The following is a 26,814-nucleotide window of genomic DNA, read 5'->3' as shown; positions in this document are numbered from 1 at the left end:
CTGAAATCAAGAGTCAGACACCTAACCAACTGAACCACCCAGGTGCCCCCAGATATCTCTCTGAGATACTGATTTCCTTTGGATAAATACCCAGAAGTGAAATTGCTGTATTATAGGGTAGTTTATTATTTATTATTTGTTTTTATTATTTTAATATATTAAAAAAGACCCAACCACCATCACCATATAGATTTCATTTAACATTTCCCCTGATCTAAAGAGAAAGATGTCAAAAAGAAAACCTAGACTGTACACATAAGCAAGCACCCCCCACCCCTTGAGCCCTGAAAACCTAGAAGAAAAAATAACACAAAGTTGTGTTCAACAGATAAATTTAACTTGTTTCTGGAAGATGTTTCCACACCCCATTCTACATCCTCTTCCTTTTGAAGCCACTTGGGCCTTCAGAATAGCAGCCTTTCCCCGGCCAGCCCCTGAGCCGTGGCATTTATTCTTCATGCTCTTTAACACGGGCATGTTTGTCAGCATGTCAGGCAAAGTGAGAAAGCAGATCTGGCTGTCACCGATGTACACCTGCTCCAGCTGTGCCACTGGGCCTTCCCTCTATGGGACCGTGATGTCGGACATCTAGCAGTTTATGTTGTCCTCCCCTCCACCGAGCTTCCCACGATACGTCTCGCCAGCGTTGGTCTCACCAATCATGATGTGACCCCCATCCTCATGTAGGACTTCAATCGGCACACGACAGACATCTAGGCAGGAAGAGAGTTCTCACTGGCTCTCGCATAATATTCCTCTCGGGTGCAGAGGCAATTCTGGGGGCTGTGAAGGCGTGAGCCAAGCGAATGACGGGGCCTGTGCGCCTGGTCGTTCTCATTGCAAGTTTCTGAGGGACCCCCCCCATACTGTTTTCCATAGCACCTGCACCAGTTTACACTCCCACCAATGGTGTACAAGGGTTTCCTTTTCTCTACACCCTCACCAACACTTTTTATCTCGGGTCCTTTTGACAATAACCATCCCGATCGGTGTGAGGTAATATCATATTGTGGTTGATTTGCATTTCCCCGATGATCCGTGACTCCCTTTCAGCATACCTGTTGGCCATATGTATGTCTTCTTTGGGACATACGTATGCCTACACAGGTCTGTTGCCCATTTTCCAATTGGACTTTTTTGGATACTGAGTTCCTTATATATTTTGGATATTAATTCCTTGTCAGACATTTAGCTGCAAATATTTTCTCCCATTCTGCGATTGCCCTTTCATTTTGTTGTGCGTCTAACGTCTCTTTAACCAACACCAAAATCTTACCAGAACCCTCTTGACATTGAACTAAAAGAAGCAAGAAGAAACTTCTAGGAACACCAGTTGATGACAAGGATGTTTAAATAAATACGGGGCTGTCCAGGTGGCATCCTGTGTTCGATACTCATTCTTCTCGTTCTGACACTTAATCTCTGGTCCTGGATGGTGATTACTGACCTCGGAAAGACAAGGCACTAGAAGCCCTGGAGTCCGCCAAAACCAGATGAGTGCTGTTCTGTCTAAACCACACTTACCACGACAGGAAAGGAGACTCATATTTTAGACAGTTTTCTAATAACAAGGGTAAGCCTTGATTTACTAGACAACTCAGTGAATCAGACGCTGATTGGGACCTAGCACATGCTTTACCTGTACTTGGAGCTCAGTAAATGGGTGTTCTTTCCCCCAAGGATGACTGCGGAGACCGTGCTCCAGTAAGATCGAAGGCAGGCAGTGTTTTCCGTCCTCTCTCCGTTTTGCCTGCCTCGCGTTCTCTCACTGCTTTTCTTCACCGTTCTTGCACGAAAGAGATCTAAGGTGACAGGAAAAGTGATGATTCATCTGACATCAGATTGAGTCCTTTTCATTTGCCCTTTTGTTGGCTTCAGTCTCTGATATTGGGAACATCCGTGTTAGGTTTGTGAATGTTTTTACTTCACAGCAGACACGCGCGGATTGCAGTGGGACTCGGATGGTTTAAAGGTCTGATGCGTGTGGCTCTCTGATTGCTCTTTGTTTTCCAGAATCCTTTGGCCAGAAAAAGAAATCAAAGTGGGTTTTAATCATGCTGACCAGCAAGGGCGAGGGATTCCTTCACTTCGGTTTGTGTCTCTGGTTGTGTATGTTCATGTCCTTCTTTAAAGGTAGGTTTTATTTCTGCTTTATCTCATTTTCTCTTTTCAGCTACATGTATTTATTCTTCTTTCCTAGTTGTGCTTGACTGAGCAGAGATGAAATATTCTTTGTGTAAATATGTAGAGGGTCTGTACAGGAATTACTGCTGTTACAGCTGTTAATTAACCCATTTCTTATGGGCTAGATTTAACACTGAACACGAGATTTGGGGGGTGGCGTGGGGAAGACAATGAAACATTGTAAACCATATCTTATTTTATCGTTCCAATAAAAATATGGTAATAATAGTGAGGATGCAGTTTTCTATCCATCTCTGCTATGGATGTATTCAACCGATTTATTTCTATTTGTATTTAATATTTTTTACAACTGGGATTTGTTTGTTAGCTGAGACTTAGTCCATGAACCATTTTGAAGGGAATCATCTTGTTTTGGGATACGGTCATATTACTATGCAGGAATGTGTCCTAAGAGTAGATCATTCATTTTAAAAGTTAAGACTTGGAAACAGGCAAGGGCTGTTCTGCTGAAGAAACCCACATCCGCATGTTGGCTTTGCAGGGGAGTTAATCTTCAAGATCCACAGAAGGTTTATCTACACTGTCTCAAAGAGGGGGAAATGGTAATGGAGTAATGGAGAGGGAATTTTTGGTCTGTTTTATGTAGAAATATTTGTACTATTATTAATTACGGAGGCAGGAGTACTGTCTCATATTTAAAATTGTTCTTTCCTGCTGAATCTCAGAGTTTCAGTGTTTCCAAGTGCATTTGTCAAACGACTCTTTATTTAGTAATATAACAGCTCTCCTTTGATATCCTTTTTTGCTGAATGAGTGTTCAGTGCCTATGATGTTCTTTCTTTCAGGGTTTAAATCCTTTTAGGAAATTTGTAGAATTGTTTTTCCGGTGTCAAATTTGGGTTCTGTAAGGGAAATCTAGAGGGGTGTTAATGAAATGAATAATGTCAAAATGAAGGCAAGTAACCTGATTTCAATGCATTCTTGGAAAAACAGACATTCACATTTAACTGTCTAAAATTCAGTGACTGAAAACACTTATTTAAGAACGAATGCTGAATTCTTTTAAAACCAATTAAGCAAGTTGGCCTTAAACACCTTGCACTTGACACAAATCTCCAAAATAATGGGATTCAAATCTGATTTTAAGAAGCAGTATGGCTTGCTAAGGTCTTTATAAACTTACTAGTTATTTCAGTTTGCGTGGTGAAGGTCTCCCAGCTAAACACCTTGCCTTTGTAGAAACAGGTGGTTGGATCAGCATTTTTGACCAGAAACGGCAGGACTCTTCCTTAAAAACCAGATCAGTAAGGTCTTGAGTTACCTTCAATGACATAAGCAAAAACTGGAGCCCATGCTATCCCTTTGTATTTGTGGGGCATCAGACTTGCAAAGGTGCTCTGACCAATAGTATTTTATTTGATATCACACTAGATCTGGGATGTAGGCATTATTCACTTTATCTTCAGGGCTCTGAGAGGCTAGGGACAATGGGCACCAGGGGAAGCCTGTGAGGGTGGACAGAACACAGGGGCGGGAGCGTTCAGTTGGCTGGGACACCCCAGTGCCCATGCTGCCGGGCAACGGGGGGGGCATAACCTCCCCATCTGCGGACACCCTCTCGGCCTTTCTAACTCTTCCCTCTGCTTGGCCATGCAGGCTCTGCAGGCTGTGCATCTGAAGAGAGGCTCTTTCACAAACTGTTTTCTCATTATAACCAGTTCATCAGGCCTGTGGAAAACGTTTCTGATCCCGTCACGGTGCATTTTGAAGTGGCCATCACACAGCTGGCCAATGTGGTAAGTGCCACCAGGTCACCAGTGTCCCTGGAGGACCCTTGACTCGGGGCGAGGGGCGCGGGCAAGCATTTCCCAAACATTGTCCCAGTTATTGCACATGCGAAATATAGAAAATTTAAACTACGAACAAACACACATCTACATAAGTGTTGGCTCTTCAAAGCCCCCCTGTAGGGAAGAAGACAGCATCCCCATTGATGCTGTAATTATTCACGTCCCTGGCAGTGTCTTTCTGGAAGTGCTTTCAGAACCACGTTATGAAACAGAGAGGTGAAGGGGAAGTTGAGGGAGAATACAGAGGGAGCTAACTTTATGGTGCACCTATTATGCGCCCGTCACTGTGTCTACACTTAGTGGCTGTCATCTGCTTTTCACAGCTGGAGGGAAGCTCGGGTAAGCAATGTTCCCAAGGTCATCCAATTATAAAAGGGTGGAACTGAAATCTTAATTGGGCCTGCCCAACTCCAAAGCTCATGTTCTTTTTACTCTCTAGAAAAGGAACTGCTTTAGGTCTTCTACGTTATGCAAGAAAGAAAAAAATCACCTTCTTTCATATAGAGTTCCATCCAGCTCCGAGAAAACAGATGGCAATTTGGGGCTCTTAAATTTATTGCTACTATGTTCACGGACAAGTAGGACTCCAGTTCTTTCCTTTGAATAATCTTCATGCCCTAGTTCCCGGGAGAGGAGGTACTGGGGCCTGGTATTATAACAGAGAGCAGAGTTTTGGGCTCCCAAGCGTAGGAGGGGATAGAGCTGGCTTGCCGACCAAATTCCAGGAATAGGCAGGCTCAGGAAGTAGGGGGAGGCTACAGCATCTCCAGAGAAGGATTTTAGATAGAACTCCTGAGACAACCATGCAGTACAAAGGAGCCCCTTTCATCTGATTGGTCCCAGCCTATGCACAGGGAAGGAGCCCTCTGTCTTCCCAGATCTGCCCTGTGGGAAACAGGGGTGGCTCTTCAGGAAAGACCTTAATTACAGATGTGAAGTCAAGGCTCACCATGTTTCTCCAGTCCATGTGTCCTGGAGGACTAGGCTGACCCTGGCCCGGTCCTCTAGCTTCTGGCCCAGATTGGAAGTATGTATATACTGGTACATATATATTGGTTAAAAAAAAAAAAAAAAAAGCCATATGTTTCCTTTTGCCTAGATGGATATACTCATTTCTTTAAAAAATATTTATTTGGGGCCCCTGGGTGGCTTAGTCGGTTAAGCGTCCGACTTTCGCTTAGGTCATGATCTCACGGTTCGTGGGTTCGAGCCCCGCATCGGGCTCTGTGCTGACTGCCAGCTCAGAGCCTGGAGCTGTTTCAGTCTGTGACTCCCTCTCTCTCTGACCCTCCCCTGCTCACACTGTCTCTCTTTCTCTCCTAGAAATAAATAAAAAACATTTAAAAAAAAAAATAAAAAATATTTATTTGGTACCCAATCTGATCCCCTTCACCCCCAAATAATATTGTACTGTTTACTGGTCTCCTACTGGGCTGGGAGCCATAATTTGCTGTGGATTGTTATAAACTAAGTTTCACCTAAAGTCAACCTGTTTCACTAGACAGCATCTCTTCAAATTCCGGGTTGATACACCCATTCAGGACATTGTTCTGAGGATGGTGTGTGGAGAGGGTGGAATACAGATTTTGACATTTGCATTTGGTTGTTTTCAGAGATTTTTTAAAACAACATGGCTTAAATAAAACAAGTTGATTTCTTTATTATGTAACAGAAATTTAAAAGTTAGAAGTTTAGGTTAATGCCAGGTGGCTTTGTGGTGTTGGTGGTTGTACCACTGTGCTCAGTTGCCTACGTTGGGCACTGCACAACTCCAGGGGATGCCAATCATATGGACCACAATGCTAAAAGCATAAACCATACATGGTGACAGTGAGAAAGTTTCCTATCTTTCTATTTCACCATATGGTTTCTTCCCTTAGTGTTGCATTATCGTCCATGGTAACTGCTGATTTTCCCTTATGATGTTCACATCCTTCGTAAGAAGCGGGAGGAAGGGAGAAGGGCACATAACAGACATCTGTGGCTTCCTTAAGGAATTTTCTTAAAAGTCCTAGTATCTTCTGCTTCCTGTATCATTGACAGCCTCTTAGCTGTAAGGAAGACTTGGGAAATGTAGTTTTTTTTTTTAAGTTGAATTTTTATTTATTGAAATAATTGTAGATTCATATGCAGTTGTAGGAAATAATAGGAATATCCCACTTTGCCCAGTTTCCCAGACTACTAATATGTCTTCCATTTCTAAAATGTTGTCATTTCAAGAAAGTTATATAAAAATGATACAGTATGTAACCTTGTGGGATTGTCTTTTCCACTCAGCATAATTAAAAAAAATTTTTTTTAACGTTTGTTTTGAGAGAGAGAGAGAGTGTGCGTGTACGTGAGAGGCAGCATGTGTGCACGAGTTGGGAAGGGGCAGAGAGAAAGGGACAGAGGATCTGTGTTGAGAGCCCAATGTGGGGCTTGAATTCATGAAAAGTAGAATCATGACCTGAGCCAAAGTCAGAAGCTTAAATGACTGAGCTACCCAGGTGCCACAACTCAGCATAATTTTCTAGACTCATCCCAGTTGTTGGTTATATCAATAGTTCATTTCTTCCTGATGCTGAGTAGTATTCCATGGTATTTATGTGCCGCAGTTTATTTACTTTTCCTTGGTTTAAGAACATTTGTGTTGATACCAGTTTTGTTCTGTTACAAAGTGCTATGAACATTTGGGTACAGGTTTTTGTGAGAATGTAAATCTTTATTTTCCTGGGATAAATCCCCAGGTGTTCAATTGCTGGGTCATATGGTAGTTGTGTGTTTAATTTTTTAAGAAACTGCCAAAATGCTTTCCAGAGTGAATGTAACATTTTACATTCCTATCAACAACATATAAGTGATCTGGTTGATCTACATCTTCACCACTATTTGGCGTTGTCGCTATTTTTTATGTTAGCCATTCCATTTGGTATATAACGATATCTCCATTGTAATTTTAATATGCATTTTACTAATGGCTCATCATATAGAACATCTTTTCATATGCTTATTTGCCATCTGTATATCCTCTTTGGTAAAATGTTTGTTCATGTTTTTGTGCCCATTTTCTAATTGGATTGTTTGATTTTTTTTTTTTAATTGTTCAGTGTTGAGAGTTCTTGCTATATTCTAGATACTGATGCTTTGCCAGATATGTGGTTTGCAAATATAGTGGACCCTTGGGTAAGGCAGGGGTTAGGGACGTTGGCCTCCAGCCGAGTAAAAATTCTGCATGTGACTTTTGACTCTCCCAAAACTTAACTACTAATAGCCTCTGTTGAACAGAAGCCTTACTGATAACATCAACAGTCAGCACACATTTTGTATGTTACGTGTGTTATACTCTGTATTCTTACAATATAATAAGAGAAAATAAAATGTCATTAAGAAAATCATAAGGAAGGGAAAATACATTTACAGCACCGTAGTGTAAAAAGTTCTACGTGTAAGTGGACTCACACAGCTCAAAGCTGTGTGTTCAAGGGTCAGCTGCGTTTTTATCCTAGTTTGTAGCTTCTCTTTTCATCTTTTTCACATGGACTTTAACACAAACTTTTCAGTTTTGATGAGATCCAATTTGTCGCTTTTTCCTTTTATGTGTTGTGCTTTTGGTGGTAAGCCTAGGAATTCCTTGCTTTTATTGCAGATCCTAGAGATTTTCTCAGATTTTTTTTTTCTAAAAGTTTTACTGATGTTTTACATTTAAAGCTATGACCCATTTTGAGTTAATTTTTGTATAAAATGTGAGACTTGGGCATTTTTCTTTTTTGGTCTATGGTTGTCTCATTGCTCCAATACCATTAGTTGAAAAGGCTACCCTTTTTTCACGGGACTGGTTGTGCATCATTGTGAAAAATTGGTTGAGCATATTTATGTGGGTCTGTTTCCTGGACCTCTATTCTATTCCGTTGATCTATGTGACTAACCCTCCACCAATATTGCACAGTCTTGATTACTGTAGCTATATAGTAAGTCTTAGTGTTGGCCAGAGTGATCCTGCCACCTTATTCTTCTTTGTCAAAATTATATTCACTGTTCTGGGGACTATGCCTTAGAATAAGCTGCCTATGTATACAAAGAGGCTTGCTGGGATTTTGAAAGGAACTGCATTACATCTATAGATCAATTTGAGGAAAAATGTCTTTGCTATGTTAAGTCTTCCTATCCATGAATTCCAGATATTTCTCCATTTATTTAGCTCTTTTTTCATCAGCATTTTGTAATTTTCAGCATGCAGATCCTGTCCATGTATTATTATCTGTATATTTGTTTTATTGTCCACGTATTTTGTTTTATTTGAGACAACTGAAAATAATATTGTACTTTTAATTTTGGTTTCTCCATGTTCATCATTGGTACATAGAAATTCAATTGTTTTTTTAGATGTTGATCTTGTGTTCTGAGATCTTGCTGAAATCACTTATTAGTTTCAGTATTTTTATAGATTCCATGGGATTTTCTATGCAGGCAACCATGTCATACGCAAACAGAGATGGGTTTATTTCTTCCTTTCTGACTTATGCCGTTTTTCCTTTTTCTTGCCCTATTACATAGAATTGACTAGAATTATCAGTACTATGTTGAATAAGAGTGGTGACAGTCGACACCTTTGCCTTGTTCCCATTCTTAAGGAAAATTGTTTAGTCTTTCACCATTTAATATAATGATAGCTCTAAGCATTTTATAGAGATTTTCAAGTTGAGAAAGTTCTCCTTGATTAGTGAGTTTTCAGATCATTCCTGATATTGATGAGTTGTGTTTTCTGTTTTTATTTTTGTCAATCTTGAGACAAGTTTATCAGTTTTATTGGTTCCCCACCAAAAGATTTGCTTTTTGTTTCCTTGATTTTCTCTATTGTCTTCCTTTTCAATTTTATTGATTTCTACTCTTTTTAAAAAATTGTATTTATTTATTTATTGAAGTAATCTCTACACCCAACGTAGAGCTCAAATTCATGACCTGGAGGTCAAGAGTTGCACGCTCCAATGGCTAACCCAGTCAGGTGCCCCATGATTTCTACTCCTATCTTTATTTTTCCTTCCTTAAGTTTGGCTTGGGCTCATTTTGTGCTTCTTTTCCTAATTTCTTGAAGTAAGAACTTGGATTATTGATTTAAGACCTTTCTTCATTTCTAATGTAAGCATATAATGCTATAATTTTATTTTCAGCATTGTTTTTACCTATGACCTTTTGCTTTGATATGTTGTGTTTTCATTTTCATTCAGTTCTATGTATTTTCAAAAATCTCCTTTGAGGGGCGCCTGGGTGGCTTAGTCGGTTAAGTGTCCAACTTTCGCTTAGGTCATGATCTCACGGTTCGTGGGTTCGAGCCCCACGTCGGGCTCTGTGGTGACTGCCAGCTCAGAGTCTGGAGCCTATTTCGGAGTCTGTATCTCCCTCTCTCTCTGACCCTCCCCTGCTCACGCTGTCTCTCTCTCTCTCTCTCCCTCCTAGAAATAAACAAAAAAATTTTTTAAAAAATCTCCTTTGAAATCTAAACCCACTTTGATCTTTGACCCATGGATCATTTAGAAATGTGTTGTTTAATTCCTGAGGGTTTAGAGATTTTTCTGTTGTCTTTTTGTTATTGATTTCTAGTTTGATTCCATTATAGTCAGAAAACACACTATATGATTTCAGTTCTTTTAAATTTGATGAGGTTTGTTTTATGGCACGGTAAGAATACGGTTTATCTTGGTTAATATTCCATGCATTCTTGAGATAGATGTGTATTCTGCTGTTTTGAGTGCAGTGTTCTATATATGTCAATTGGATCCTGTTGATTATGTTCTTCAGATCTTTTATATATTGCTGATTTCCTCTCTAGTGGTTTTATTGGTTGCTGAGCAGGGTGGTGTTGAAGTCTGTAACTATGTTTGGGGGTTTGTTCCTTCTTTCAGTTTTATCAATTTTTGTTTCATGTAATTTGAGACTACTGTTTGGTGTGTGTACAGTTAGTGTAAGAGTATGTCTGCTGTCCCCACAACAGGGATCCAAGACAAAGTCCCTGTGTAGTGTTTTGGTGGCCTCACTATCTGAAGTGACTAACCTAAAGACCTGTAAAGTGTAGCCCACCTGGCCTTTCTGATCCCAATCTCTGCTGCTCCAGAAGCTAGTCCTTTTCAAATTGCAACTCCAGTCCTTTAATATAGGCAGGGTGTTAACTAATTTGTTTTTTCTCAAGAAAGAGAAACAGGGCAAAAGTCCCAAGAATGTGGAGTGGTATTTTGGGTCTCTCCTTCCTCCAGCTGGGCTCTCTGATGGTAGTGCCCATGACTATCAGTGTGGTATGGAATTGCATGCAGAATAAGACTTGTCAGATCAAGTCCTGGTCCATAAAGTTGGCTGACACCTCTAAGAATGTCCACACCACACTGAGCCTCACCAGATGGTGGAAGTGTTGGGGAAAAAGAGAGGTACTGATAGGATGATGCCAACAGATTTTAATTCTTGGAGTACTAGTTCCGTGTACACTAGTTCTATGAACACAGAATACAGAGAGGATGCATAAGACTGCATAGGCAGTCCATTCTTGATTGACTGCCAAGAGATTTATTGACATGGCTCCTTCTGGAATCTATAGGTCACAGCATGATCCTCTCATGAGCAAAAGGCAATTACCTTGGGCTTGGGTAATTGTAAAACCATGGACTGCTTGGCCAATGGATAAGTATGGTCCATTTATTTATTTATTTATTTTTGCTTTTCCTCACTAATAGGAAACCATGACTTTAACTCCTTTCTTTTGTTGACCTTTTAAAACCCTGGGGCTTACCATGACTCGACACACATTTGAAGAAGGAAGCTTGACAGAGAAGCTCAGTGAAAAGGAGCAGTTTAGTGTCAGTCCACGACTCTGTCAACCACAGTTGGGTTCATTTACTCTGAGGGTGTCCATGTATATTATAAAGCAAGATTGGTAAGTTTTGGGAACACACTGCTGGCCACTGGGAACACCCAACAGCTCCCAAGCTGCTGTGTTGTAAGGTTGCTGAAGGTTCTGGAGTGTCTTCAGTAGTTTTTCCATTGAAGGCTGGTAGCTGCTTAGGAACACATTGTATTTGGAATATTGGCCTGAAATGTTTTTCTTCCAGATAGTTACATGACTCTCTTTAGTCATTTAGGTTCCTGCTTAAACCTCCTCAGAGAAGCCTTCTTTGATCATTCTGTCTAAAAAAGATGTGTTGCGTGTATGTATGTATGCATGCACACACCACTTTATCCCTCTTTATTTTTCTTCGTAGGACTTATAACTATCATACATTATAATATGTATCTATTATTTATTTTTTTGTGTCTCAAGTTAACAGTTTAAACACATGAAGGTAGAAGTTTTTTCCATCCTGTTTACTGCTATATTCCCAGAATGTATAGAGCATATAGTAGGTACTCAATAAATATTTGAATAATGAATGATTGAAGCAATCAGCATGGCTTAGATGAGAGTTGAGATGTGTTAAAGTGGAATGGCAGGTTCCTGCTGGAAAACTCCATGGTGAACAGAGGCTGACATTTCAAGAGGCAACAGGGCTCAGGACTCAGAGCCTAGAGAGGGCTGAGCACAGTTGAGGAGGGAGGTTTTCAAGGACTGAGGAAGACAGTAAAAACAATGAATCAGGTTCTGATACCTATCACCATCTGAAGTACTTTCCTTGCCTCCTTCCCACTGTCTCTTCTCTTCCTCCTTTCTTTCATGGAATCAGAAACCTTTAATGGGCTGCGGTGATCAGAAAGGCTTCACAGAAGACGTGAGACTTAATTAAGATTTTAAGATTTGTTTTATTACTTTTTTTTAATGTTTTATTTATTTCTAGGAGAGAGAGAGAGACAGCGTGAGCAGGGGAGGGTCAGAGAGAGAGGGAGTCACAGACTGAAACAGGCTCCAGGCTCCGAGCTGGCAGTCAGCACAGAGCCTGACGCGGGGCTCGAACCCACGAACCGCGAGATCATGACCTAAGCGAAAGTCGGACGCTTAACCGACTAAGCCACCCAGGCGCCCCAAGACTTAATTAAGATTTGAAAGACTTTCCTTAAGCCACATTTCCTTCCAAAGTCAACAGAGTTGGAACCAGATGTGAAAATACATTTCTGATTGCATTTTATAAGTTGCCTCTTTAGCTTTCTTTGTTTTCCTCTCTTAGTATGAATAACTCAGAATTGGCACTCTTTTGTTGTAATTCTTGTTCTAAGAGCAACCTTTATTAGCAAGTTCATTTAAGGCTAAAAATATTATTTCTTCTTCCCAGGATGAAGTAAACCAGATCATGGAAACTAATCTGTGGCTACGTCACGTATGTGTCTGCATCGCATGTCATTTTGGACCTGTCTTACTTGTGTGTCAGCCTAACAATGGATAATGGATAAATTCCACTAAAATTCCCTCTTTTTATCTCCAGCTTGTGACAGAGCATAAAATACTATCTTTCTCCAAAGCCTAGAGTTCATCTCTGGGGACAGCTGCTTGATGCAAACTTCACAGGTGCAAAAACATAGTGATAAAGTTCTCTGGAACATGGAGAGTTGTCCCTTCCAATTTCTGCCCTCAAGTATCCTATTTTTATCTGTAACTTGAGCCCCAGAGTCAGATGCTTGCCCACTCTTTGATCCTGCACCAGGCCTAGGGAGGTAAGGACGTGAGCACAAGAACATGTGGGTTAGAGTTCCATCAGCTATTTTTATCAGTTATACCATTTCATGCTTCCTTCGTGTCTTAATTTTTTACACAGATTTATAATAAACTCACTATCGTACACTTGAAGTATCTTTTTGATATTAGAAATGAGTTGCTACTCCAGTGTGAATACAGTCTATGGAACATGGAGGTCGAGTCTATAACCTTGGCCAGCTAATTAATAATCAATAGTTAAGTGTCTAATGTCAGATGATTTATATTTGCCAAAATCAGCTCAGCTGCCTGGCCCCTTATTCCACATGGATTTAGTCTCCTAACTTTTGATAGAAACCAATGTACTCTTTTTTTTTTTTTTTTTTTAAGTAGGCTCCAAGCCCAACATGGGGTTGAACTCACGACCCTGAGATCAAGAGTCACATGCTCTATCAACTGAGTCAACCAGGTGCCCTCCAATGTACTCTTTAAACAAGAACTTATTATTTCCAAAAAACTGCCGGACCAACATAGAATTAACATTGGAAGAAAACTACTTGTAAGTTACTAAGAATTTTTTATTCAACTGACTTCTATTGCCTTTAGATATGGAACGATTATAAATTGCGCTGGGACCCAATGGAATATGATGGCATTGAGACTCTTCGTGTTCCTGCGGATAAGATCTGGAAGCCTGACATTGTTCTCTACAACAAGTATGGGTTCTGACAACAGTAGTCTCTTTCCAAAGTTGCCTTTGGTACATGCTGACCCAGACAAGGGGGTGTTAACTAACGGTGTCTGTTCTACTTCTCAGTGCTGTCGGTGACTTCCAAGTTGAAGGCAAGACAAAAGCTCTTCTTAAATATGATGGCATGATAACCTGGACTCCACCAGCTATTTTCAAGAGTTCCTGTCCTATGGATATCACTTTTTTCCCTTTTGATCATCAAAACTGTTCCCTGAAATTTGGTTCCTGGACATACGACAAAGCTGAAATTGACCTTCTAATCCTTGGATCTAAAGTGGATATGAATGATTTTTGGGAAAACAGTGAATGGGAAATTGTTGATGCTTCTGGCTACAAGCATGATATAAAATACAACTGTTGTGAGGAGATATATACAGATATAACCTATTCTTTTTACATTAGAAGATTGCCGATGTTTTATACCATTAATCTGATCATCCCTTGTCTCTTTATTTCGTTTCTAACCGTGCTGGTCTTTTACCTCCCTTCTGACTGCGGTGAAAAGGTGACACTGTGTATTTCAGTTTTGCTTTCTCTGACTGTGTTTTTGCTGGTAATCACAGAAACCATCCCATCCACGTCTCTTGTGATCCCCCTGGTGGGCGAGTACCTACTGTTCACCATGATCTTTGTCACCCTGTCCATTGTGGTGACTGTGTTTGTGTTGAACATACATTATCGCACTCCAATGACACACACCATGCCCGAGTGGGTGAAGACGGTTTTTCTCCAGCTGTTCCCCCAGATCCTGATGATGAAGAGGCCTCTGGACAAGACGAAGGATACAAGCTCAGATAAAAACTCCAGAGGCATTTCTGGTAGGCCCACCGAAGTCAATGTTGATAATCGCAGAGAGACCAAACTTCCTCAAGAATGCTGCCACTGTCATAAATCAAGGGAGCTTGCCACTCGCAGGAGAAGATTAAGTCATCAGCCTTTACAATGGATGACTGAAAATTCAGAGCACTCGCCCGATGTCGAAGATGTAATTAACAGTGTACAATTCATAGCAGAAAACATGAAGAACCAAAATGAAACAAAGGAGGTAAAGGCATATCTCCTCTAACCTGGCTTCCCTCTGCTGGCTTAGATCAGACCTAAGGTCAGATCTTGAGGGGGAGTTCTGTTCACAAGAGGCCCACAGAACATCACTCTAAGACCCAGCTCTATTATTATGCAGTTGTGGGTGAAGTGGCCTGGGGTTGGATGGAGTAAAGTTTAGCCTCAGAGCAAACTTCCACCTCCAGAAATGTTAACTCAGGTGAAATCTAGTTAAAATAAACATTCAAGAGACCTTGGTTAATGAAACGGTTTCTTAAATACAGTGGCAGATGAAATTCCTGCAGAGCAGCCGGCAGTCTGAGCCTGGTGGGGACAGGCAGAGTGAGTCCTCCACAATTCCAATCCCACTTGTCCTTCTTGAGAGGGATTTAGGTGCTTATTGAATGAACCTCAGGGATATTCTTAGCATCAACATATTCTGCTCTTGCTGTCCAGAGTCTAACTATAGCAGCACGGACCTCCCCCAGCCTCCAAAGAGAGAGCTCAATAAAATCACGCCAATTTTCCATATCCTAAGGATGACTAGCTGAGGGCATCTGGAAACTTATGCCGGTTGTCTGGGTTTGACCTCCTACTGCAGCCGCCGGCATCCATATCTCCTAGTGAAAGGATGTTTTGAGACCTGAAGTCCACACTGTTGGTGCAGGGGAGGATGCTGTGACGGCAAGTCACAAGTGAGAGCTGGAGGGATGCATCATGGGGCAAGTGAGCCTAGAACTGTGCTTTCATGGTGACATCTTCATAAAATCAAGAGAAGGTTGTTGTTGACTTAAACACCACCAAGTAGGGCCCTCAAGACATAACCTGAGACGTTAAGTCCTGGGCATGAGTTGGAGGTCAGGAACTGGAAGGATGTGAGAAATGCACATTTGCACTCTCCACAACCAGCATGACTTTGAGGTCTAGAGGGCTGCCTATCCCTGATAAGGGGTCCTCCATCGTTCCTCACGTCCTACACTCCCTGCCTCAAACCCATTTGCCAGACCTGCCAAGGTGTCAGAATATCGAGTGGTGCCAATGACAAAAGCTGAGTTGTCTGACAAGCTTTCTTGGGAGCGGTTTTTGCAGGAAGAGCCCTTTGTCACCTGCGGGACCCTGCTTACTCTCTGGCCATCTGCATGAGGCATTACAGAGGCATGTGTATCCACCCTCTTCAGACAAGAGTTCTTCTATGACCTATATAGGCAACACGGGTTAACCACGATAAAACCAATATTTGCTTTAAAAATTGCCAGGGAAGTCTTCTTTGAAAAGGAAGCAGCTTATTTATGAGACAGTGTATTACCTATGGTGTCAGTTTTTTAACATCGCTTTGACTTTTTGTTTGCCTTTCAGGTAGAAGATGACTGGAAATACGTAGCCATGGTGGTGGACAGAGTGTTTCTTTGGGTGTTTATAATTGTCTGTGTGTTTGGAACTTCAGGGCTATTTCTACAGCCACTACTGGGGAACACAGGAAAGTCTTAAGGATGCATTTTCCCTTTATCTTTTGAAACTCACAGATGCTGTACCTGTTCTATGTTCCCTACCACAAGGAAAGGGACATAAAGCTTTCCACCCAAGTCCCCCATCTACTGAAGCTGATGGCTGAATGGACAAAGAGGACTTTATTGCAAATTGGGCGGCTGAATGCCCGCCTATGTAGCACAGAGGACATTTACGATGTTTGATCACCTTGGAGCCCGGAGGTGGTGGCACCCACAGGCTTCTCTTCTCTGTACATGTTTGACTTCCAGGAACACGAACGAGCATACAGCGAGCCATGTAATCAACATCAAGCCATGCTGAAAAGGGATTCTCTTGTACCTCCAGTTTATGCTGCTCATCAGTACACCGACACATGGCAGACACAAAACTCCAGAGCTTGTACCTTGCTGGCAGCTACAGGGCTCGGGAACTGTTATGTGCTGGCTTTCTTACACATGCCTCTGCATTTCAACCCTGCACGTCAACACTATTTGATATATTAATTGGCAAAGAGTAATAGCAGGTAGTGAGAGTCTATCTCAGCAGGCTGCATCAAATTAGCATTCATCTGGTAAGAAACTTGAGTGGTAACCCAGCCCTGTGCAAGGCATTGCAAGTGAAACAGAAATGGGTTCTGTCCCCAGGTGCTTGCAGCTTTTTAGGAAAAGTCATAAACAGAAAGATCTCCAAGACCAGATATTATGGGAATGTAACTAAAGCAGCCCAAAATAGGCTGGGTGGCCGTGCAAGGCTGAGGCAGGCTTTGCGGCAGGTCAGAGAGGTGTCTGTTCTGGCCAGCAATTTCCATGTGTTCACTGTAGCTGAGACTGCAAACACAGTTATTTCTTCTGTAAGAAATTGTGATCTGTACCTTTCCGAGCAATACCTTTTCCGAGAGGGAGCACCCTAGGGATTCTGTTTTATTCCACTCTAATTTATCTTCATATTCGTTGGATAAACATTATTGTCATTTTAAAGATGTGTTTCAAAGCAGAAAAAAATGAATCTACCCTAACAAAGAAACTAATTTCATTTTGGCCTTTTCCCATCTCATCCTCTTCTATGTGCACCCATAATTTTACACGTCAATTTTACTTTCCCATTTTGTATGTTGCTGTTTTCTCAAAACGTGTCAAGGGACATTTCTCCTTGATGTTATGTAGTCTTCAATGTGCGGTGTCCTGACTTGCGGGGGTTGGCGGAGCGGGCGGTAGAAGAATTTTCACCCAAGCCAGAACAATGGAGATATAGGTTTATTGAATACAGGGCAAGGGAGCAGGACAGCAGAGGAGAGACTGTCTGCAAGGAGGCAGTGGGTAGTGGCCGTGTTTAAAGCCGGAAGATGAGGAGGAATGGGGAACATATGAAATTTTCTCTTTTTTCTTACCTGTGCCTGGTTGTCAGTAGCCCATTGGTCAGTTAGGGCCTATGGCTATTTTGAGGTGGGTCGCTTCATGAGTCTGTTTGCGTTCAGGCTGGTGGTCCCCATGGGCCTTTTCCCTTGCTCAGGTTTCCATTGCTCAAGCCTGTTGTCTAAAAGCAGCCTCTACATTGAAGTATACTTTTTATGATTGCATAATCTCCATTGTGTTGATACCCCATAACTTCTATTATCTCATGTTCATTCTTCCTTGTCTTCCTTACCCAGGAGTGTAAGTCTCTCTGTGGTGTACCGGGCAGAGGTCTTGAACTTGGACTTGAGCTCTGTTTTAAAGTATGTTTACTGCCTCTCAGGGGCGCCTGGGTGGCTCAGTCAATTAGGCAACTGGCTTCAGCTCAGGTCATGATCTCACAGCTCTGTGTTCACGCCCCGCATCGGGATCTGTGCTGACAGCTTGGAGCCTAGAGCCTGCTTTGGATTCTGTGTCTCCTTCTCTCTTTACACCTTGCCTACTCACACACACTCTCTCTCTCTCTCTCAAAAATAAATAAACATTAAAAAAAAATTTTTTTAAAGTATGTTTACTGCCTCTCTTATTTGTGATCATATCTATATTTTATCTTTCTTTCTTACAATGGTTTAGTTTACTTAATACATTTCTTTTTTACTATTATTAAGCCAAATCAATATTTCATATCATTGTTTAAAAAGTTTTAATTGTGGTAAAATGTGCACAACGAAATTTACTGTCTTCACCATTTTAAGGATACGGTTCAGTGGCATTAAGTACATTCACCGCGGTGTATAGCCTTCACCACCATCCATCTGCAGAACTCTCTTGTCTTATAAAACTGAAAGTCTGACCCATTAACAGCAACTCCTCATCCCATCCCTCCTCCCTGCCCCTGTCAACCCCATTCTACCTTGTCTCCACGAATTTGAGTACTTCAGGTGCCGTATATGAGTGAAATCATACCCCACTTGTCTATTTGTAACTAGTTTATCTCACTAAGTATAGTCTTCAAGGTTTGTCCGTGCTGTAGCATGTGTCAGATTTCTTTGCTTTAAAAAAAATAATTAATTTTAATTGAAGTACAGTTGATGGAAGAATTTATTTGTTTTTTGAGGCTGAATAATATTCCATTGCATGTATTTACAACATTTTGTTTGTCTACTCATCCATCAGTGGACATTTGAGTTGCTTCTTCCTTTTGGCTGTCATGAATAATGCTGCTATGAACAGGAGCCTACAAACATCTCTGAGCTTCAGTTCTTTGGAGTATATGCCCAGAAGTAGTATTGTTGGATTATATGGCAGTTCGATGTCTAATTTTTTAAAGAACTGCCATGGTGTTTTTCCACAGTGGCTGCACCACTTCCCTGCCCACCAACAATGTACAAAAGCTCTATTTTCTCCATATCCTCACCAACACTTGCTAAGCTTTTCTGATTTTTTCCCCCTTTCTAGTGGCCATAGCTCTTTGTGGTTTTGATATGCGTTTCCCTAATCATTGTGATGTTGCGCATCTTTTCATGTGCTTATTGACCATTCATATTTCTTCTTCTTCCCCTTCCTCTTCCCCTCCCTCCTTTCATCTTCTCCTCCTTCTTCCCCCTCCCCTCCCCCTCCCTCTCTCCTTCCTTCTCCCCTCTTCCTCCTCTTCCCCTCCTCTCCTCCTCCTCCTCTTCCTCCTTTGCATATCCTCTTTGGAGAAATGCGTATTCAAGTCCTTTGCCCTTTTAAACATCAGGTTATTTGGTTTTTGCTATTGCGTTTGAGTTGTGGAATTCTTTATATATTCTGGATATTAACCCTTTATTAGATATAAACACAGAACTTACAAGAACTGCAAAGCAGGAAGATGGGAGGAAAGTGCTCCCAGCCAGGAGCAGGGACACCCTGATCGTGACTTCTTTACACATTCTTTTATACCTGAACGTACCTCAGACTTTGCAGCCCAACTTTCCAGAGTTTGCTCAGTGATCCTCAGAGGAGAGAGGATCTGGTGTTCACAAGTAAACAAACTAGCATACGCAAAAGAAATGAGATAAGCATGTGAATTAAAGGGAAGTCACAGCATTTATTCAGAAGAGCAAGGGAAGCAAGGATTGAAAATTCATAGAGGGTCATAAAGACAGTAAAACATTAAAGAACGCTTGTTAACTGAGATTTTTGACTTTTAGGATTGACCTGATATTCTCTTGGTTATGTAATTTCATTATCAATACCCGTGTGTTTGTGTGTTCACACAAGTGCACATGCATGGGAGTGTCTTTGTGTATCTGAACTATTAGATCAGTGACTTTTAGGGATGGAATGGAACTCATAGGTTATTTAGCCCTACTCTTTTTTTTTTTTAATCTCAAGTGTAGCGTGACTTGCCCATGATCACACAGCTAACAGATTCCACATCTCCTGACTCTTAAACCATTTCCCTGCCCCAGTATAATTCAGTCACTCTTGTGAGAAGGGAATAGGAAAAAATAGTAAATCACCTGAGGTGGCCCTCTTCTCCCAACATCCCTGCACTAGCCTTACTGAGCAGAGAAAGCCTCTCTCATGGACAATAATCAGAAGGAGGAAGACATGTCATGTACGTGAAATGGAAAATCAGGCTAAAGAGGTGAAGCTGCACATACTCTCTTATTTGGGGACGGTCAGGACTATTAGGATCAAAGTTTAATGGTGACAGGGGATATAGGTATGGACTTGGGTCCTTGACCTTCCGATTGTTTTGAGAAAAACTGAAAATCCAGCTTTTTACATAAAATCTCCTAGTTTTAAAGTATGGCAACTAAATTAAGAAACAAGAATAAAGTCGTGGTGTTAGCCAAACAAGACCCATGTGCTGGGCCAGGAGTTTGTAGCAGGGACGTGAGTTTGCAGCTTTGACCTAACAAACTGGTGCTTGATTCCTTCTGTTGGGTGCGGTCATACCAAAGGAGGCTAAGTCCTGGTGGAGGGAAGTGTGAGGAGTGGGAAGGGAAGGGGTGGACTCAGAACCGTGGAGGCACCCTCTGAGGGCCTAGGGAGCATCTACTTGGGATGTCTCCACCCAGCCCCATCCTCCCGCAGGGCCTAGGGAATGTCTTTCCTGTGTAGCGGGGGTGGGGGGGTTGGGGGGGTAGGGGTGGGGTGGGGGGGTTGGGGGTTGGGGTTAGGGGTGGGGGGGTTGGGGGTGGGGGATTTAGGGGGGACAGGGCAAGTAGCACAGGGGAGCAATGTCTGAGCATCTCTCTTTGCCCATCTCCCCTTTGATTTATTTTATTTATTTATCTTTAATTAAATTTTTAAAATGTTTTTTGTTTATTTCTGAGAGAGAGATACAGTGTGAGCAGGGGAGGAGCAGAGAGAGAGGGAGACACAGAATCTGAAACAGGCTCCAGGCTCTGAGCTAGCTGTCAGCACGGAGCCTGATGCGGGGCTCCAACCCACGAACCGTGAGATCATGACCTGAGCCGAAGTCGGATGCTTAACCGATTGAGCCACCCAGGCGTCCCAGATTTTTCTTGTTATACATTCGGAATGAACATTTCTTTGCTTTAAAGTTACTTTTGTCATTACTATCTTTGGGTTATTGGGGTATATAGATATTTATGCTTTTCCATATTTGAAAAGCTGTATGTACACATATAAAAGTTTGACCTTTGCTGTATTTGTGTCTGGACAAAAAGAGGCTTGCTGCGGAAAGTGTTTCTTGCAGTACTTATCAAACTTTAAAACTGCATTTGAATTTAAATGCATTTTCCTAAGATTAGCATTGTCATTTATCTAGCAAACTAATGAGTTAGATACAGTTCAGTAATGAGTTAAAGTCAACAGTGTTCTCAATAAAGGAAAGAACAGTCATGTGCCCTTTGAATCCACATCTGGTCAGGGATTTCAAGCAGGGAATCCTTGATTTTCATCACAGTGTCTCCTCGCAAATCCTGTTCTAAAGCAGTGATAAAAAGATTGCATTTTCCCAAAGGAACAAAGTTATAGTTAGAAGTTGTGTGCTTTAAAAATTGTGAGACTCTCCAAAGTACAGAATTTTAGAGCAGGAGAGAACCATGAGTCTTAACCTTTAATTAATTGACGAGGAAACTAATCCCCCCCCCCCCAAGAGGGCAAGTGACCCACCTAACGCTCCACAGCCCACACAGCAGCGAGGAAATGGCTTGTCTAGAGCCCTTGGGTGGTAGTGCCTTGTCTTCCACTTCACCATGTTGTTTGGCTCTTAAAAACCCGGTAAAATGTGCAGAAAAGTAACAAGTATGTAGATCAAGCAAGGAGCTCATTGTTCCATGAAGTGTGTGCATAGCGCATAAAAATATAATTCTGTGGTATAAAATTTGGTATATATTGAAAACGAAACTGACCATGTTAAATATTACTGACACACTTAAAGTAGATATAAATGTGATTTCTGTTTTGGAATTTATACCTGCTTTGAGGGTAACTAGAATGGCATGAATCTCTCTAAGAAAGCAGTCCGGGCTATTTGAAAAAATTCCATTATTTCTGTTCACTATGGTCTGTGTTTGTTCTAAAATGAAAGTGGATCTGGGCACTTCGTAGGCCTAGGAAAGGGAGCCTCACAAGACAGCCAGGACAGTTAAAGAAACCATTTCCAGGAGGAGAGATCAAGGGCACAAGGGAGGGAGAGATTAGGTGTGAAAAGGACAAGGGCTAATTGGTACGAACAGGGTGGAGATCTGACTGGAAGCAGGAAAAACAGTTTGGAAACCAGTGCAAGTGTCCAGGAGCCTATAAACAGCCAGGCATGAAGAGCCCCATCAGAGCGGATGTCCTGCCAAATCTAACAACATATGTGGATCATTGACTTCAAGATGTGCTTCCCCTTTTTTTGGTCAATAATTAGCAATTTTATTCCTAACAGAATCATCTCTCCAGTCCTTATTGTGTCCAGCATCCACCAGCCTGTAAAGTCAAGATTAATCAGAGTCCTTAAAATAGTTCCACATTCTTCTCAGGGCATAATGTCACCTGTGGTGATTCTTCAGTGTCCTAGTTTCCATATACAATTGGGCATATATATTAAGGATTGAGAGTTAGAAAGGATCAATATAAACTGGCTGACTGGGGGCTTCTGGGTGGCTCAATCGGTCAAGCATCTGACTTCAGCTCAAGTCATGATCTCCCAGTTCGTGAGTTCGAGCCCTGCATTGGGCTCTGTGCTGACAGCTCGGGGCCTGGAGCCTGCTTCAGATTTTGTGTCTCCCTCTTTCTTTGCCCCTCCCCTGCTAATGCTCTGTCTCTCTCTGTCTCAAAAATAAATAAAAACTATTAAAAAAAACTTTAAAATAACTATAATTAGTATCCCCTCAAGTTATTATAGAAGATACGACATCCAAAAATAAGAATTAGAGTTCTTGGAAATCAAATACATGATTCATCCGTAAACACACAAAACCTCACCTTGGTAGGAGGGCTGCAAAGCAGAGTAGACAATGACTGAATATCAAATTAGTTAGTAGTATCATCAAGCTGACAATGTAAACAATTAAAGAAATTAAAAGTAATGAGAGAAGAGTTAATAAATTAATAAACATGGAAGACAGATCCAGGAGTACCGAGATCCTTTTATTAGAAATTTCAAGAAGAGAGGAGGGAGCAAATAGAGCTAAAAGAGTTAAGAGAAGAATATTTTCATGAGTGTTAAGTTTGAAGATAAAAACCGAGAGGGAGAAAGAGAGAGAATGAGAGAGAGAGACAGAGAGACAAAACCCTATATTTAGATACATACAGCATTTGGGTGACATTTTTTCTTTTTTATTTCAGGTGACATTTCTAAAGTCCAAAGATAAAAAGAAAAGTCCAAGAGTTTCATCAAGGAAGAAACAGGAATCTATAGGAACAAAGAATAAGAATCAACTTTCACCATACATCTCATCTAAAACATGGGATATTGTAGAATAATATCTTCACAATTCTGAGGATGAAAGATTTTGAACTCAAAATTCCATGATCAGTCAACCTATCCTATGAGGGCCGAATATATTACAATGTCAGAAATGCAAGGATTCAAGAAGGTAACCACACACAAAACTTTCTAAAAGAATTGCTTGGAGATGTATTCCTCTGAGAGAAGGAAATGAATCAGGTAAAGAGGAAAACAGGAGAAAAAATGTGCCAAACCAAGAAATGAGTAAAACAATTATTTCTTTATAATGTGGTTGTATACAAAATATATTGTCAATAAATTATTCAGAGGAAAGAGACACGTAACATAAAACGTTAATAACCTGGAACTAAAATTCTGGGTGATTTAGACAAAATATAAAAGATGATAAAAGAAGAGGGGAAGAGAAAGTGCTAAAGGAATTGTTTAATTTCAAGAGTGGTGGCTACGGGCATTACATCCCAATGCCAATTAAAAGAAATTTGAATAGTTCATAGCAGCACTCTCCACAATAGCTGAAACATGGAAAGAGCCTAAGTGTCCATCAATGGACGAATGGATCAAAAAGATGTGGTTTATCTATACCATGGAATACTACATGGCAATGAGAAAGAATGAAATCTGGCCATGTGTAGCAACATGGATGGACCTTGAGGGTGTTATGCTGAGCGAAATAAGTCAGGCAGAGAAGGACAAATATCATATGTTTACACGTATAGGAGGATTAGGAGGAACTTGATGGAGGAACAAGGGGGAGAAGAAGGGCGGAAATGGTGGGGGAAAGGGAGAGAGGCAAACCATGAGAGACTCTTGAATGCTGACAAAAACTGAGGACTGATGGATGTGGGGGGGAGGGGGGATGGGCATGGAGGAGGACACTTGCGGGGATGAGCACTGAGTGTTATGTGGAAACTAATTTGACAATAAACATTTGTAAAAAAAAAATTTGAATATGTTTTAATAGAAATGGGTACATAATTTTCAAACCAGTAAAGAAGGGAACATACAAATACAGTCAGGGCGGAAAAGGAACAACAACAAAAAAAAAAGAACAAGAAAACATTACACAGAAAACACAAAACAAAATGGCATGAATAAGACTAAACATCTTGGTGATAACAATATATGTGAAAGGGTGAAACCCCGCAGCTGTAAACTGTTTACGAGAAGCATGCCCCAAACCAAATAGTCCAGAAGGGATTAAGATTTAAATCTTGGAAAGAACAATTATTTCAAGCTAAAATCCAGGATTTGGCAGTAGCAATTTGGGAGGGCAAAAAGCATCTGAACAGACTCTCCGTGATGAATCTTCGAGAGGAAGATTCTCTCCCAGCGGGGCAGAGAGACACATAGAAACAGAAAGGAGGCCATCTTGGCAATAATTTACTTTTTTTAATTTTTTTTAATTTATTATTTCTAGGAGAGAGAAAGAGTGAGCAGTGGAGGGTCAGAGACAGAGGGAGTCACAGACTGAAACAGGCTCCAGGCTCTGAGCTGGCAGTCAGCACAGAGCCTGACGTGGGGCTCGAACCCACGAACCGCGAGATCATGACCTAAGCGAAAGTCGGATGCTTAACGGACTAAGCCACCCAGGCGCCCCGGCAATAATTTATTTAACACCAAAATCAAAGGCAACAAAAGCAAAAATAAGCAAGTGGGGTTGCATCCAACTAAACTTCTCCACAGCAAAGAAAACCATCAGCAAAGTGAAAAGACAGCCAATGAAATGGGAGAAAATATTTGGAAACCATGTATCTGATAAGAGTTGAGTATACAAACTAACAAACTATACAAAGCAGGGGCCTGAGGGGCTCTGCTTTATTTAAACCCGACTCCCTCCAGGGGCAATCATGAATTTACTGTGGGTGAACCCACATTTACCAGTGTTCGGTTTCCCTGGGGACAGCGCGGGCCCTTGCACTAAGCTCATGCATTTGGATACCGTATGTACGTGCTAGCTGGATGTCAGTTCTGAGGTGTGGTTTTTGTCTTTATGGTATTTTACATTGCTCTGGGGACGTGCTCCTAGTGGGAGCTATGTAGCCACATCTTCAAAGCAGGAGTAAAAATCAGAACAGAGCCTGTAACTGACACTATCAGAAAGAGCCACAGAAAGATTCGGTCCAGAACTTGGGCGACGAACTTCCAGTCCTGTACTACCTGCAAAAGAGATAAAAGATGCCTTCCATTCAAAATGCAGGGCAACAGTTCTGCATTCATTTCAAGGGAATGGAAAATAGTAATATTCGGATGTACAGCACTTCATTTGTCAAAATGCACCTAACACGTCGCCTGCAACGGAGGCTCAGATGCTCCCCCGCGACTTCCCTAACAGTGCCTGAAGGAGACAGCCTGTAAACACCTTCATCAGCACGGGAGACGTAAAATAGGAACAACAGAATCATTTATGCGTTGGAGGACAATACTGATCCAAATGGGAAAAGACCGTTTTTTCCACAAATAAAAAGCCAGCATCTCTCACTACCATCTTCCTGGTTTCATATATGAAATGAGTCACAAACTGATAAGTTAAGAATTTTCATGGCCAAATATTACAAGCCTTCTTTTTGTCCACTCCATATGTGGGTATGGCTGCTTTTATCTCTGGAATGCCAGAAAACTGCCTGGAGGAGAAGTGACCAGGAGATGGCAGGAATCTGTAAGGGAGAGGGGAGATCTAGTCCTTTGGAGGAAGGGAAGTTGGGGGAGAGTGAGGAATAGGCCCGTAAGAGCAAGGTCAGAGCAGCAATAAGTTGAGAGGCCAGGGAAGTCTGAAGAAGAGGTGCCAGTTTTCTTCTTCTGAAGGAGAAGCAATGTCCCATTTCTACCCTATGGGGGTTTTGTGAAGATGGAGTAGAACAGGAGTTCTAGAAGGGACACGGGCACTGAGGTAGAACCCGAATGCATTCTGCACACATAGAGGTTTAGGAATAAAACCTTGGGGGAAAAGAAAATACAAAAAAGATGTGTGTAAGGTGTCAACCTTAAGTGGTGGGATTATTAATGATTTTAATTTTCCTGTTTATATTGTTGTATTTTCCAAATTCTGTACCCTGATAATGTGTTACTTTTATCATTTAAAAAAAGCTAGTTGAGTCCTTGAATTAGAATTTTTAAAAGATGTAAAGAAACAACAACAAACAGCTCTTAAGAATAGCTGAAGGGGCACCTGGGTGGCTGGTCGGTTAAGCCTCCGACTCTTGATTTTGGCTCATGTCATGATTTCATGGTCGTGAGATTGAGCCCTGCATCTGGCTCTACTCTGAGCTTGAAGCCTACTTAATATTCTCTCTCTCCCATTACCCCTCCCCTGCTTGTGCTGCCTTGTAAGCATGTGCTCTCACTCTCTCTCTTTAAAAAAAAAAAAAAAAAAGAAGCTGATATTCTGTTCTATAGCAGCGGATGAAAAACAACACAACATATTCTCAGTAGAGAATATGCTAGGTAGTGTCTGGATAAAGTATAGAAAGATATTCTTTAAAAAAGTTCTCTCAGGGGCACCTGGGTGGCTCAGTTGGTTAAGCGTCTGACTTCAGCTCAGGTCATGATCTCATGGTTCGTGGGTTCGAGCCCCGCATTGGGCTCTGTGCTGACAGCTCAGAGCCTGGAGCCTGTTTCAGATTCTGTGTCTCCCTCCCTCTCTCTCTGCCCCTTCCCTGCTCATA

The 26,814-nt window shown here is 41.5% G+C and overlaps 3 protein-coding genes across 4 annotated transcripts in view; 1 reads left to right on the top strand and 2 right to left on the bottom strand.

Annotated features, from left to right (window-relative positions):
* Positions 1-321: 321 nt before the first annotated feature.
* LOC120234012 (small nuclear ribonucleoprotein Sm D3-like) lies at positions 322-981 on the bottom strand. The gene is given in 2 exon segments (XM_039235625.1): positions 322-713; positions 948-981. Coding segments are annotated over 2 exon segments (426 nt in total).
* A 1,073-nt stretch (positions 982-2,054) lies between these two features.
* Positions 2,055-15,862, top strand: CHRNA6 (cholinergic receptor nicotinic alpha 6 subunit). 2 transcript variants are annotated; one of them, XM_039235634.1, is made up of 6 exons: positions 2,055-2,133; positions 3,802-3,941; positions 12,224-12,268; positions 13,189-13,298; positions 13,400-14,378; positions 15,731-15,862. In XM_039235634.1, exons 1-6 carry the CDS (start codon positions 2,055-2,057, stop codon positions 15,860-15,862), a joined length of 1,485 nt encoding a protein of 494 aa, XP_039091565.1. The 2 variants fall into 2 exon arrangements, with proteins under 2 accessions (XP_039091565.1, XP_039091566.1); XM_039235635.1 differs by lacking the exon at positions 12,224-12,268.
* A 9,312-nt stretch (positions 15,863-25,174) lies between these two features.
* CHRNB3 (cholinergic receptor nicotinic beta 3 subunit) overlaps positions 25,175-26,814 on the bottom strand; it is a 28,896-nt gene continuing 27,256 nt past the window's right edge. Inside the window, exon 6 of the mRNA XM_039235643.1 lies at positions 25,175-25,309. Within this exon, the coding sequence (XP_039091574.1) occupies positions 25,175-25,309 (135 nt within the window). The remainder of the gene's footprint in view (positions 25,310-26,814) is intronic.

This window comes from Hyaena hyaena, unplaced genomic scaffold (assembly GCF_003009895.1).
Source record: "Hyaena hyaena isolate Hyena2069 unplaced genomic scaffold, ASM300989v1 scaffold_100, whole genome shotgun sequence".
Lineage (NCBI taxonomy): Eukaryota > Metazoa > Chordata > Mammalia > Carnivora > Hyaenidae > Hyaena > Hyaena hyaena.
This window is presented reverse-complemented; position numbering and strand designations above follow the sequence as displayed.